Genomic DNA, 14,403 nt, shown 5'->3' on the forward strand with positions numbered 1-14,403 from the left:
AAAACAGAAAGTTATGGCCAGTTTAATTTTGATTTAAAAAAAATAAAAAAATAAAAATGTAAAGTTTAAACGTGGCTATCACAGGGCCCCTTGATCTGCCTCTCTGAAATTTAGCAGGGTTAATCCCCTCTTGTGGGGGCTACTGCACCTGCAGGTTTCATGCACCTCTGTGGAAAAGAAAACCCTATAAACTTATGGCTGTTTTGGTTTCCCCATGCAAGTCAATGGGAAGACTGGAGCTCTGGTTTCCCAAATATTGGTTTGGATATGAGGTCTGAGGTGAGACCCTCCCCAAATGAACCCAAGGGAACAGGGCCTGAGTCAAGGTGCCAACACAAGCTGCGAAGGTGGGGGTGGCCTCATACAGCTACGCCATTGAGCTCATTGGGACTCTTGAGATAAATTGTCTATAGGATTGCAGCCTCGTATGATTCAATGTGCATCTTTGCAAGTGCAAGACTGAAACATGTTTTTATTGGTAATCAGTGCCTATTGGTGGTTTATAAAACAGTTGTCTGAATTCTGCTTGTCTGGCTACTTGGTCATGAATAGGAAGAATATGCTCTGCAGGATCTCAGAGGTACTCTCGCCTCCAGAGGCTGGACTACGCCTTGCATCCCGGAGAGAACTTCTTCGGGTGCTGCTGGTGGGGTGTAATAGAGATTTTGAGCTTCAGAGCACCGCGTCGCCTTAAAAGACAACGACGGGAAACTTGCCTCGATAAGGGCAGCACTTCAGCTCTCAAGCACCTAAAGCCTTCCTCAGGAACAGCGTGCCTCTGAGCATGGGCAGAGCTCTTTCATCCTTCGCCGCGGCAGCCACCGTTTATTCGTTAGTGTTGGGACAGTTTCGAGGTCAAAATTGCGCTTGTCATGCAGCGTCGAGCGCCAGCGGTTCCTCTTACGGGTGAGTAAGTGAAGGAGGAAGAGGAGAGAGAGAGATCACAAACCTTTACCAAGTTTCCACGTGCTTGAACCCCAGCGAGCCACACCTCCCCACCCTACAGGAACCCAAGAAGCTGCCTTCTGCCGAGTCAAGCCGTTGCTCCACCTAGCTCAGCGTTGCCCACACGGATCGGCAGCAGCTTTCCAAGCTTGCAGGAGGCAGGGGACACCCCCAGACCCGCTGGGCGATGCCCGGGGCCGGGGGGGGGGCACTAAAGGCGGCACCTTCTGCGCGCAAGGCAGGCGCGTTTTCGCTGCGCTACGGCCCTTCGGCGCGCCTTCCTTGCGCTGCTTCGGCGCTCAGGTTCCCTCCCTCCCGCCTTCCCTCCGCCGTTGTTCCCTCCCCGGGGAGCCCCCGCCCTGCCCTGCCCCGTGACGAAGCACTAGAGACCGGCCCGCCGGCTACTTGCCCAGTTCCTCCGGCGCTCTCTGGGGCTGCCTCCACTCTCCACCCTCTTCTTTGCCCGGATCGCTGCCACCGGCTCCGCGCGCTTGGAGAACTTCGCCGCGCGCTCTTTCTCCTTCTGGCCTCCTTCCTTCCATTTTTTAAATTATTATTTTTTGAAACCCACGCTCTTCACTTTCTCTTTCTTCTCCGGACCTTCCAGCTCGCCTTCCTTCTTGTTCTCGCTTTCCCCACGCGTCGCTCGTGCTTTGCTTTCTTTTTTTGTTTCTTCCACCCTCTTCCTTTCCCGGCCACCCCGGAGCGCCAGCAGGTGCCACCGCCCCATAACACCCCTACCGCCCCCCTCTTTCGCCCTGGCTGCCTGCTGGCTGCTCAAGAGGCAGGGATGGGGGGCTGCCCAGGGGGTCTTCAGCCCCTGCCTCCCAACCTCGGCGGCCAAGCGCTCGTCCGTCCCTGGCAGCGCGCAAGAGATGCAGAGCAAGGAAGACCCGGCGGAGACCACGGTGCTGCCCATCCCTGGAGAGCCCGGCGACAACCTGCGGCGCCTCCGAGGCAGGAAAGTTTTGCTGGGGGAAGAGAAGAAGCTGGCTGGGTGGGCGCTGGGCATCGCCCTTCTCGGCATCTTCCTGATGATTTTGCACACCGAACTGGCTTGGTTTGGACGCTGTCAGGTAAGTCACCTTTCCGCTCCACTCTTAACAGCCCTCACAAACCAAATGTTCTTTGTCCGGATGTTTTGGACTGATGGGGATTGTGGTCCAAAACATCTGAAAGGCGCCAGGGTTAGCAAAGGTGTTTTAATAGCATGTGTTTTTCCCAGATCCGTTCCCATTTGGGGACTTTTTAAAGTTTTGCCTCATGCAGAAAAGATACAGAAAGAGTGCAGAAGGAAACTTCTCTTAAAATCGGGTCAGCTGCGGGAGATTCGTGGTCTTTGCTCTCTCTATACATCAGGGATGGTGTCCGTGGTGTCCCAACAGATGTTATGGGACTCCAGTCAAGCAAGGCTAATGGTCAGGGAGGGTGGGAACTCTCCATCCCTGATGAGACACCCAAGAATCTGCTGCTGCTGCTTTTCCACCCGACGAAGAATTCTGTGGAATTCAAAAGCTGGCACGCACTCTCATCAACCACAAGTCCCTCCGTTGACATGCACAACCTATAATTGGAGAGTCGTTGTGGTGCACTGACTGCTTGGTCTTGGATGGATGGGAAGAGTCTTTTTAAAAACCCAACTCTGCAATAAAGTTCACTGGGTGACTTTGGTCTTAAGTAGCCTGCGAAGGGATTGAGTTCTTTGGGAGAAGGGGAAGATTGAAAACGTGACGTTTCCTTGCCCATACCCCTTTGCATCTGCACCAAACACTCAAAATAGGTATCAAAGGGAAATGGAGGCCATTTGCCATTTCCTAAACCAAAGTTTAGGACGTTGTGAGCTGGGAAGGCATCCTTCTATATTTTCTTTTTCCGTTGCCCAGTGCAATATCGCATTGCAACAAAACAATAGCCTCAGAACAATAAACATGCGTGGCTTTCAGTCATGACCCTGCCTGCTCCTCAAGAGCGCCCTGCCACCCCCCACCCCCGGTGATAAAAGTGGGAGTTAATTAACATACAGGTGAAACTGGCTCTATTAAATTAACCTGCGGGACTCATTGCCACCCAGTGTTATGATGGCCACCAGCACACATGGTGGCTTCAAGAATTGCTTCAGGGAAATCCTGCACACATCTGTCCCACTGAACTCCAGCTCCCATTATCTCAGACAACCGGCAGTGCTGGCTGGGGTTTGTGTGATGTATGCTGTGGTCCAACAACACCTAGAAGGTCTCCGGGTTCTCGATCCCCTTCCTTAAGACCTACTCAAAGTAGGTGCCTGCCTGCTGCCTGGATTCTGCCTCGGAGGTGGCCGTACCACGAGGGAAGGTGAGGCAGCGGCCTCTGGTGGTTGAGGGAGCGGAAAACAGGTGGACCCAATCTGCAGGGCATCATCCACAGAGAAGTTTTTTTAAAAAAACACCTCGATTTCTTAGAAGTCTTTTTGCAGGAGCCCTGTTGAAGTGAATGAGAACTGAGGGGCAGAGATGATGCGGGGAATTTATTAACAGCATCTTGCTTTTTTAAAAAATATATATGCTAATAACAGCCAAAGGTATTAATCAGGACCGTGTGTGTGTGTGTGTGTGTGTGTGTGTACGTGCTTAACCCTTTCATTCCATGCCAGTTTCCCAATTAAATCAACCTTCCAGCTGCTGTTTAGCCCAGCTGTTTTGCTAGTACCACTGTGCTTCGTCCCATGGGGCAGATAGAGGATTGGTGCAGAATTTAACCAGACAAATAGTGAAATCGCCCATCTCTCAGTCCTCCCCCTCTCAGTCCTGCAGCTTTTCTTAACATTTGCAAGAGAGAGAGAGAGAGAGAGAGAGAGAGAGAGAGAGAGAGAGAGAGAGAGAGAGAGAGATCCTGTTTAGGGATTTCCTGCATCACTTCTGGATTGGTCCTGGAATGAACAGCCGCTCATTCCGATGCAGCTCATGCAAAAGAACATCCCAGCAGCTTCCTTCCTTCTCCTGTTTAATTTGTGTGTCTCAGCCGAGAAGGGATTGCACTTGGACTTTCCTGCCTCAAAAGCACAAGTGGGTTCCCGTTTGTGGCTAACCTGTGATATCTGACGCTATGCACTCGATATGTGAGGACACTTCTGAGTCCTCCAAACCATGGCTGTTTTGGGGATGGGGTTCTATGGGTGTGACTTACAGCAGGCTGTGTGTTACAGCCATGGAAAAGCCAGAGGTTTCTGAGCACCCAAACACACCTCTTCACTCCTACGAGCAAGAGGCATTGTCCCAGTTCGAGGATGCATTCCAGCCAAGCGAAAGAGCACAGAACAGGCCCAGCGAGGACAATGGCTTGGAGAGGTGGGCTGTCCAGAGGGCAGAATCCTGAGGGCCAGATTGATAAGCTTGGAGTGCCACCTTTGACTTCATGGGAGGAGGTGAACTGGAGGTTCCCCACTCCAGAAGCAGAAAGAAAAAACACCCTTGGGAAAAGAAGACCCTCCATATTCACTGATTTGTGTACCTCTGTGTTGGAGGAGGAAAGAGTCCACTGTTTGTGTCCCCAGACAAGTCCATGTGTGTCTGCCAGAAGACAAAACAGTGATGGTGCTTTCAACAGGGAGATGTAGTGGAAGGGAGAGCCAGCTTGGTGTAGTGGTTAGAGTGTTGAACTCGGACCTGGGAGACCAGGGTTCAAATCACAGAATCAGTAGGGTTGGGAGGGATCATGAGGGACATCTAGTCCAACCCCCTGCAATGCAGGAATCTTTCGCCCCATGTGAGTCTCGAACCCATAACCCTGAGATTAACAGCCTCATGCTCTACCGACTGAGCTATCCCAGCGATGCCCACCGGATGACCTTGGGCCAGTCTCAGCTTCTCAGGCTAACCTACCTCACAGAGTTGTTGCGAGGATAGAATGGGGAGCAAGAGAACCTTGAGCAACTTGGGGACTTTTTATTTATTTTATCTATTTTCACGTTTATATCCCACTTTTTCTCCAAGTTGGTGTTGACACTTGTCCCCCTCCCCACAACAACCCTGTGAGGTAGTTACAGGTAGGTAGCCATGTTGGTCTGCCATAGTCAAAACAAAATAAAAAAATTCCTTCCCGTAGCACCTTAGAGACCAACTAAGTTTGTTATTGGTATGAGCTTTCGTATCTGAAGAAGTCTGCATGCACACGAAAGCTCACATCGATAACAAACTTAGTTGGTCTCCTGTGAGGTAGGTTAGGCTGAGAGGCAGCGACTGGCCCCAAAGTTACCCAGTGGGATTCCTGGCTGAGTGGGGATTTGAACCCTGGTCTCCCAGATCCTAGATCTGACACTCTCATCACTACGCCACACTGGCTCAGACTGGCTACACCACAAGCAAGAGAACAGAGTTTCTCCTGGGTAAGTTGTGCTGGTGGATCTAGGTGTGGAGCTTGCAAACCCTCCTCATCACACTGTGTAGCATAGCTCTCTGGTCTGAGTCATCTTGGCTCTGACTACATCAAGCACTTCCCTTGCCTGCAGGCAGCTCTTAACTGTAGATTTCCCCCCCTTGATAACAAAAGGGCTGTAAGCTTTCTTCACAAGTGAGGCTTACGCTGGTGTTTGTATTACCCCACATTTGTAATGCAAATGAAAAGTCTACATGGCTAGAGCCAGCCTCATCTGCTTGTCTGCTTCAGGAAGCCAAAGACAGCCAGACAGTGATGGCTGATGATAATAGGCCACTGACTTTAAGCGCTCAGTTAATGCAGTTACAGATAGGTAGCCGTGTTGGTCTGCCATAGTCAAAACAAAAAAAATTCCTTCCAGTAGCACCTTAAAGACCAACTAAGTCAGTTCTTGGTATGAGCTTTCGTGTGCATGCACACTTCTTCAGATACACAGTTAATGCAGTTTAGGAAGTTCTGTGCATGCTGAAAAGCAAGACTTCTGAAATAAGAGATTGTGAAACTGGAAGAAAATGATGCGGTGTGTCTTTGCAGGACATTAAGGTCAAGGTAAAGGGACCCCTGACCGTTAGGTCCAGTCGCAGACGACTCTGGGGTTGCGGCGCTCATCTCGCTTTATTGGCTGAGGGCGCCGGCGTACAGCTTCCGGGTCATGTGGCCAGCATGACTAAGCCGCTTTTGGAGAACCAGAGCAGTGCACGGAAACACTGTTTACCTTCCCGCCGGAGCGGTACCTATTTATCTGCTTGCACTTTTTGGCATGCTTTCAAACTGCTAGTTTGGCAGGAGCAGGGACTGAGCAACGGGAGCCCATCCCGTCATGGGGATTAGAACTGCTGACCTTCTGATCGGCAAGCCCTAGGCTCTGTGGTTTAGACCACAGCGCCACTCCTGCCCCATTTGCAGGGCACTCATTTGCAGCGAGATGAGTGCCGCAACCCCAGGGTCGTCCGTGACACACCGCATCGTTTTCTTCCAGTTTCACAATCTCTTTCTTATTTCAGAAGTCTTGTTTTTCAGCATGCACAGAACTTCCTAAACTGCATTAACTGAGCGCTTAAAGCAATGCTTTTACTGGAATATTCCAACATGGTTCCTGCCAGCTGATTTGGAGATGAGAGCTGTGGTCCAAGACAGCTGGGGGTATCAAGGTTGCCAAAGGCTGGAATAATGTTGTTGTTGGCATCATGGGTGTATCAATAAAAATCAGTACAAATCTGAGGTTCTCCCCACCCCAAAACAAAAGCCTGCTCCCCTAACAAAAATCCTGGCTACGTGCATGGTTGGCACCCATATTTCTCAAAAGACAATGGAGTGTGTCTCTGGGGGGGTGAAATCAAACTGCTGCGACCCTTCCCACAAAACCAGCAGCCAAACATAGAAGCTAATCTCCTCTTAAGATGCATGGAAAGCTACGTCAGACCACTGGTATGTCGAGCTCAGTATTGTCTACACCACTTCAGGATTTGAGACAGGAACCTCCCCTGCCCTGCCTGGAGATTTCATGGCCCTTCTACATGCCAAGCATGCTCTGCCACTCTACCTATGGCCTTCCAGCTGTTGACAAGCTCCCACTCTCACTCCACTCCCCAGGCAGCACAGCCAATGGTCAGGGATGATGGGAGTTGTGGCGGGTTACAGGTGCCCCATTGTTGCTATAAAGTTTAGGTGTACTGAGCTGCTCCAGCACAGCAGCTGGGAGGCTGAGTTTCAAATAAGAATATAGGAAGAATCCTACAGGATCAGGCCAATGGCCCACCTAGTCCAGCATCCTGTTCCCACAAAAACCCACAAGCCAGAGCATGAGCACCTGTCCCACCTGTGATTCCCAGAGACGGGCATTCAGAGGGCATCCTCCGCTCAACTCCCAAAGCCAAAACAAACGGGAGGAACAGAAACCGAAAAGAATATGAAAAGGTTCTCGAAAGCACTTACAATTAAAAGTTTATCATAGCTCAGCATCTTTCAGAACCAAAGGTCCTTCAACTGGAGACTTTCCGAAGCAGTTTGCACAAATGCTGCTGACTGTCTGGCGCCATGGGGAAAAACAGGGAACAAGTGGGGTTTGGGTTTCTGTCGTTTGGCATCTGTCTTTTCAGAGTTCCTCTTTGCACAACCTGTTTAGATGGGCCTAGACCGGCCATGCTTTCCCAGTCTTAATCCCACCCCCTTTTGTGTTACTATAGGGCAGGGCTTCCCAAACCATGGTCTGTGGACCACTGGTGGTCTGCAAACTTCATTTTGGTGGTCCAGGGCAAGGCTGTAAAGAAGAACATTTATCCTTTGAATTCTGTAAAGTTCTGCAGAATTCGAACTGGAATGCAATGAAGTGCAATATAAGAAAGGAAGGGACCAATCAAAACGCAATTAAAAATCATTATAAGTGGTACAGCAGGCACACAAAAATCACCAAGAGCCAGTGCGGTGTAGTGGTTAGAGGGTCGGACTATGGCCTGGGAGACCAGGGTTCAAATCCCTTGCTTCTGTGCTGCTAACACAGCAAAAACAACGCAGGAGGCAGCAGCTACAAGTTACCGGTCCCTGCAGCCACAGCAGGCGCTGTGATTCACCAAAGGTTTGGCTTCACCCCTGGAGTGCACTCCATTGTCTCTCGAGACAGATGGGTGCCAACAACAATTCAAAGCACATTCAATACAACTTAAAGCACACAACTTCCCCCAAGGAATTTGGGGGACTCTAGTTCCCCCCTCATATAGCTCCAATGCCCAGCACCCACAACAAACCACAGTTCCTGTGATTCTTGGGGGAAGCTATGTGTTTTAAACAAGCATTGAATGTGCTTTAATTGTATGGTGCGGATCATTGCTAAGCATGCCAAGCTCTGCCGATCTCCCACCCCGTAAAAATGTCTCCTGTACCTTATCCCAGAGAAGCAGGAAACAGAAAGTCCTCGCTCTGGCTTGTCTCCTCCATCCCCTCCCTTGAGATTTATTGCATTTTGCTCCTGCTGCAATTAGAGACCTGCAGGGTGGAAGGACGTTGGGGACATCAAGACCACGGAAAAGGGAAGGGAATGTGCTTATTCAGGGGTGGGGTGCAGGACTGAATGGACAAGTCCCAGCATAGCGGGGCAACTGCATGCTGAAGTGAAAGATTTGTATCGGTTGCATAACACAGAAGGTGCTGAGGTTAAAGCCCGCAATTGATTGTGTGTGTGTTTGTAGGCCAGCCTAAGTGATCCATAAGATAAAGTAGCTGAGGCAGATTGTCAGTCTTGCTTATCTGACCCTTCTGAGTCATCCCCGTTGGATTGTCCGTAAACATTCTGTGACATCACTAGTTGCTAGCATTCCATAACTGGTCCTTTCTCCTCAGCTGTTAGAATGCTGGTAAACATTCTGTGACATCACCAAAGCTGAGGCAGGGACAGGGTTTGGAGGTGGCTGGGCAGCAGCATGCATCTATAAAGTGCTTCTTAAACCTCTAAAGTGTTTGAAGGAGACTTCCTGTGGAGCAGTCATTCCCAGAGTGTAAGGTGGGTCTTTGTAGGGTGATTAGCTACTTCCTCCTTGATCCCCTTCCAGAATGTGCCAGGAATTCAATCCCTGAGCTTTCCTTTGTAAATGCCAAACAGTGTTGCCATCTTTTGCAGGGTGTGTTTTTGTGCGCCTGCTGGCCTGAGAGGGTTGCATTGGTAAGAGAGGTATGACAAGCAGAAATACAACAGGAGCAGTGTGACCTGGCAATGTGGTGACTGGGGAAAAGACCTGCTGAATTTCTGCCTGTTGTGCAAATGTTTTTTTTTAAAAAAAAGTATAGCAGTTCTGACTAGAGAGGGGGAGGAAGTAGCAACACTAGTGAGAACAATAAATTGAGGGCATGACCTGCTTTTTCCAAAGTTCTTTTTTACCTCAATTTGTTTGGTGGTGGGGAGATTATTGATTTCATCTATTTACCCACAGGTTGAGGGCAGGAGACAATGCGAATCACTGCGGGGGGGGGGGAATAAAAAAGCAGGTGTTGTATCTTATAAGGAATGAAATACCAAACCCTTAACATGCAAGGAAGAACTGAAAGGTCAGGGGGTGCTGAGTTATTCCCCGCTACCCTGATCCTCCCCTGAAAATCAGCCCTGCAGCTGCTTAAAATCTACCTGCTGAACTGAGCTCCAAAAGGAGTGTGAGCTCAATGGGGAGTGGGATGGGTTAAACACCTCTCCCTCTCCCTCATCAAATGATGGCATTGCAAGAGAGGACTGCAATGAGCAAGCCAAAATAAGTTGTTGGGATCAACAGCAATTCATGGTAATGATTCACAATTGTGTGGTTCTGCAAAATCTGCAAGATACTTTAGTATACGTTTAGAGGTAGACCTATAGCCCAGTTGTTTAACGATAGCTGCAACAAAAAGACTCCACCCTCCTGGCAGATTAACCAGGAGTAGCTTTTTGTGAGTTTCGTTCAGTCTTTGGTACTCAAAACGAATTCCTGAGTTCATATTTATTTCTGCAAGTAAGTCTGTCATACCAGACTCTGGTTGGTGGATCTCAGCAGCAGCAGGCCTTGGGACCTCAAATTTAAGTGGTATGTTAGGTGACACCAAAATTCAGCACCCCCTGCCTCTTGTACTCCATTCCAAATGATAGTTGTGGCACCCTCAAGGCTGTGCATCCAGGGCGACCAAACTGGTTGCTCTCCCTATATCTGCTTCTGCTCTTTGGCAAAACTCCTCCACAAAACCATCGCTGCAAGTTTGAAGCCTGTCCACCCACCCCCAGCTCTGTAGCACAGATCCTATTGTGATGTTTGTGGGGCAATGGAGGAACCCCACAGTCTCTCATGTATGCAGAATATACTGGAAGGACCCTACCAATCAGTGTGGACAATACTGAGCCAGATGCACCAATAGCTTGCCTTCAAATAAGGCTGCTTCTATGTTGAATTGTTTGCTGAGAAGGACTGGGGTTCTGCAGAACAGGATTCTATAAAGCGAGTGTGGGAAAGAGCTTGTTGACCTTGAAAAGTCCAGCTTTGTTAAAAAAAAATAAAAATAAGTGTGGCAATCACTCCAAAAGTTCTGGCTTCTACGCAAAGAGGTCTGGCAAATTGCCCAGAGATCAAAACCTGCTTGGGCTGCTTTGCTTTGTTTTCGAGTCAATGAAGCAAGAAGACCTCTAGACCTACCTTATAGGGCTGATGTGAAGACTTCTGAGACAGTGTTCTAAAATTGCCCGGTTTCAATTTTTTAAAAACATTGTTATTAGGTCTCACTCAGAAAGAGAGCCAGACGTGTAGCTGCTGTTGCCATGCTTAAACTTGGACCCTGCATGTCCTGAGCTGCGTGCCCAGTGCTGTTCAGATCCATAAAGTGATGCTGTGCCTTTCCTGGGACAGATTCACATTGCAGATTAGATACAACAGGAGCAGAGCATATGCTCTCTTTGTGTTGGGTTTATAGCTTCTCTTCCCCCAATTTTGATGGGAAACCTTGCACAGACCCGGAGAGGACTGAGGAAGCATCTTGTGCCCACACTTCCTTGTGTTTGGGACAGCGTGTGACAGAAAGCTGCCCTTTGTTTCAGAGTCTGAGGATGAGTGCACAAGCCCCGGACCCAGGAGTCCTGGCATGCAGCCCCCCTGCCCTCTACCTCCCCACCCGCTGTGAAGGGGAAATATTTTCCCTTTCTACAGCTTCAGGTCTCTTTGCTTTTGCCCTGCTATGTGACGGCAGCTCTGCCTCCCAAGGGCGCAGAAATCTGGAGCAAGTTTCCCCTGGAAGATGAAGAGCCTTTCCTGAACCTCCGTCTGCAAACAGACCTCGGATCCGTTCTAGGTCCCCTCTGTGACCGCTCCCTGCTTGGGAACACGTCGGAGAAGCTGGCTGGAAGAAACAAGGAGGGAAACACAGGCAAAGGGCTCTGTCTGGGCTGCAGAGGAAAGGGGGCTGATTTTTATTTTTCTGGAGGCAGGGGAAATGTTTCAGTAAATGTGCTCCAATTTAAATATTGCACTCGGATTCAAAAAGGAGTACCATGATTAGAGCTGCCTTCTGTGAGCTATAGTGACCTCCCCGTTGCCCTCGTCACTCGCTGGTACCGAACCTGAAAATAAATCCGATTCCTGCCAGCTCAGGCATTTTAATATTTGGGCTCCTTCAGAGCCTGTTCTTAAACTTCAGGTAAAAAGAAATGCACGTTGGCGTCTTTCAGAGGCAGGAACAAGCAGCCAAATGTCACCCACCAGTCATGTATGGAAGAGGCTGGTGCTTGACTCCTTCCCCATTTTTGCAGTGACAGGCAAGCCAGGGGATCGTTCTTCAATCTCATAAATGCCACCTTTACATGTCTGGTAGCCCGCATTCAGCTTGCTGGGTCAAAATTTGCTGACCCATCAGGATTAAGCAGATTTCAGTCTTACTTCTGCTCTGTTTTTAAAGCCTTACTATAACAGATTAGCAAGTGATCCGCCTTGAACTATTTGGCCTGGAATACCAGTTTCCACTTACCGGTAAAAAAAAACTTGAATCTTGCAGAGTTCTTGATTAACTTGATTAACAGCTGAGCTCTTGCAAACAGCTCTGGGTTTTGCTCCAGTAGGTCAGTTCTTGCATAGTTTACAACCTAGCTCTTGCAAGGAACTTTGCTTTGACCTCCCTGCTTGACTCTGAAACCATGCTTCTGACTGGAGGTTTGTAATCATGTGGCATCCTCAGAGGCCTGAGTTCAAGTCTTCACTCAGCTACAGGAGCTGGGAAGCAGGCCCTGGGCTGGATTGCAGTTGCTTCCCAGCTGATTGACATGTGGTGGTAGGATTCTGGACTGTACCACTTTAGGGGTGTGAGCATGGTTTTCCATGTCTCCTCACAAAGTAATAAATTAGTAAAATGGGGAAAAACTTTAACACAGCCTTCTCCATGGTGTTCTAGTTTTCTGCATGCAAGGAGTTGTATTTTCATTGTTGAATGCCGGAATATCCAGAAGTAAGAGCCAAACACACCTGCAGTCTCAAGTGGTACAATCTGGAATCCTGCCCCCTCATTCTCTTTAATGTGTTGCAAGGGTGGGAGTTTTCCACTTAACAGAACAAAGGGGGGTGTTTATTTTTCCAACATAAATAGATTTTTTTTAAAAAATTGTTTTGCAAACTGGGATCTGAATGGACATGCAGAGGAGCTAAGCAGAGGCATGCAGCTCTGGGATTTACTGAGCAACTTGTCCGTACCTTCACAGAGTTGACCTTTCTTATCTAGTAAGAAAGGTAATTCTGGCTTAGGCAAAGGAGCAAAAAACGTTTTCATAGCACTTTAGTGGAAATGGGCTGGAACGAAATCAAAGCAGGAGGCGAAAGATAAAATCAGGAAAGGGACTAATGTTGGCTCTTTGGCATGTGGAGCAGTGCAATGGGCAGGTGCTGAGGGGTGTTTTCCCCCATTGGCACCCAAGGGTGACTGTAGGGAATAAGTTTTTGGGAACAGGCAGAGAAAAGGCAAAGCTGGGGCAACGTCACAAGATGATAGAGGAGAGGAATGAAGACCACAGAAGGTGGCAAGAGTAATGTTTGGTTCACCCGCAGCTATTGCAGAGCCACCGGCATTTCCAAAGAGAAAAACAAGGAGGCTTGAGAATTTGGAACATCTGACCCATCACAGATGTGAACCTGTGATGGTGGACTCCGGTTCCTATCGGCCCCAGCCAACATGGGAAATGGTCAGGAGTGATGGGGTTGTAGACCAGCAACATATCAAGTGACACCCCCCCCCCCTCAATTTAGTTTCACACTCATAATCACTGCCGGAGCCCCTTCCTGTCTGCGCACACTCCACCAAATTGTGGTAATTTGTGTAAACTTTCCCGTGTCAGCTTCTGATGAAGGGTGTGTGAGTCGACTGGCGATAACCATTTCCGAATAATGTTTAACGAAACGTTTTCATCTTACAGTGGATTTTATTGTAATCATCGAAATAACAAGGGCAGCTCAAACGCATTCAGGCTGAGCACAAGCTACTGTTTACTCTGGCCCCAGTGCGCTCCCGCTGTTGGGGTTTGAAGCTAAGTACACATGAAGTTTGTCACGATCCGTATGTATCCTGTAGCTTCTTGAGAAACGGTGCGGGTGGGGGGAGGAGGGAAACAAATCAGGTCATGTGCAACAGGTGAAGACAGGAACACAAGGATGTGACTTGAGATGCAGAGGTGCACAGACAGGACCCCACTGAGTCGCCTCAGTGACATTTAGGCGCACAGAGCAGGAAGTGGCGCTCTGGGATTTTTGCACATGCTCTAGAGTCAGGACAGGTGGTCCTGCAACAAAATGTTGCAGTATGGATTGCTACAGCTTAGGATGCCTGCTGCTCATAGGATGAAGGAAATCAGAGTAGACCTAATTTTTCAACTAGTGCATGCACTTCAGATTACTGGAGCGGGGCTAAGTACACAACATACATTTAAAGCACATCCCCTCCCCTCCTGGGAAGACTCCTGGGAACTGTAGTTTGTTTGTTATAGGTGCTGGGAATTGCAGCTCTGGGAGGGGTAAACTACAGTTTCTGAGATTCTTTGGCAGGTGCATGTGCTTTAAAGGTGTGTTTTGCACACAGTCCCAGTTAACCGTCTTGAAAGAAGATAAAAGAATTGCCTTGCAGGACCAGCACAAAGGTCCGTCTCACCCTCAGCCTTTGGACGTTCGCAGGCCGAATATTTGGCAACATCCCCTTCCCCTGTTTATCTCACGACTGGTAAGAATGGAACCTGCGACAAAGTGCTGCAGCATGGAATGCTTATGTTCAGGATTCTAGCCAGTCAGCCATACTGTTTTATCAGGATATTTTTCTGTTGGAAGCTTCCCAGAGTGACTGGGGCAACCCAGTCAGATGGGTTGGGCACAAACAAATTATTATTATTATTATTATTATTATTATTATTATTATTATTAGGTATTCTCACTGATACAGTGGTACCGCCGGTTACGAACTTAATTCGTTCTGGAGGTCCGTTCTTTACCCGAAACCATTCTTAGCATGAGGTGCACTTTCACTAATGTCACCTCCTGCTGCTGCCGCACCGCCAGCATGCAGCTTCCACTAGCATCC

General features: G+C 48.9%; 1 protein-coding gene across 1 annotated transcript in view; it reads left to right on the plus strand.

Moving 5' to 3' along the window:
- The first annotated feature begins 1,348 nt into the window (after positions 1-1,348).
- The window catches only part of KCNN4 (potassium calcium-activated channel subfamily N member 4), a 47,365-nt gene continuing 34,310 nt past the window's right edge, over positions 1,349-14,403 (plus strand). The window contains exon 1 of the mRNA XM_081920743.1: positions 1,349-2,021. Within this exon, the coding sequence (XP_081776869.1) occupies positions 1,821-2,021 (201 nt within the window). The 5' untranslated portion in view covers positions 1,349-1,820. The remainder of the gene's footprint in view (positions 2,022-14,403) is intronic.

The sequence above is a fragment of the Podarcis melisellensis genome, assembly GCF_964234715.1.
Source record: "Podarcis melisellensis genome assembly, chromosome: 8".
Classification (NCBI taxonomy): domain Eukaryota; kingdom Metazoa; phylum Chordata; class Lepidosauria; order Squamata; family Lacertidae; genus Podarcis; species Podarcis melisellensis.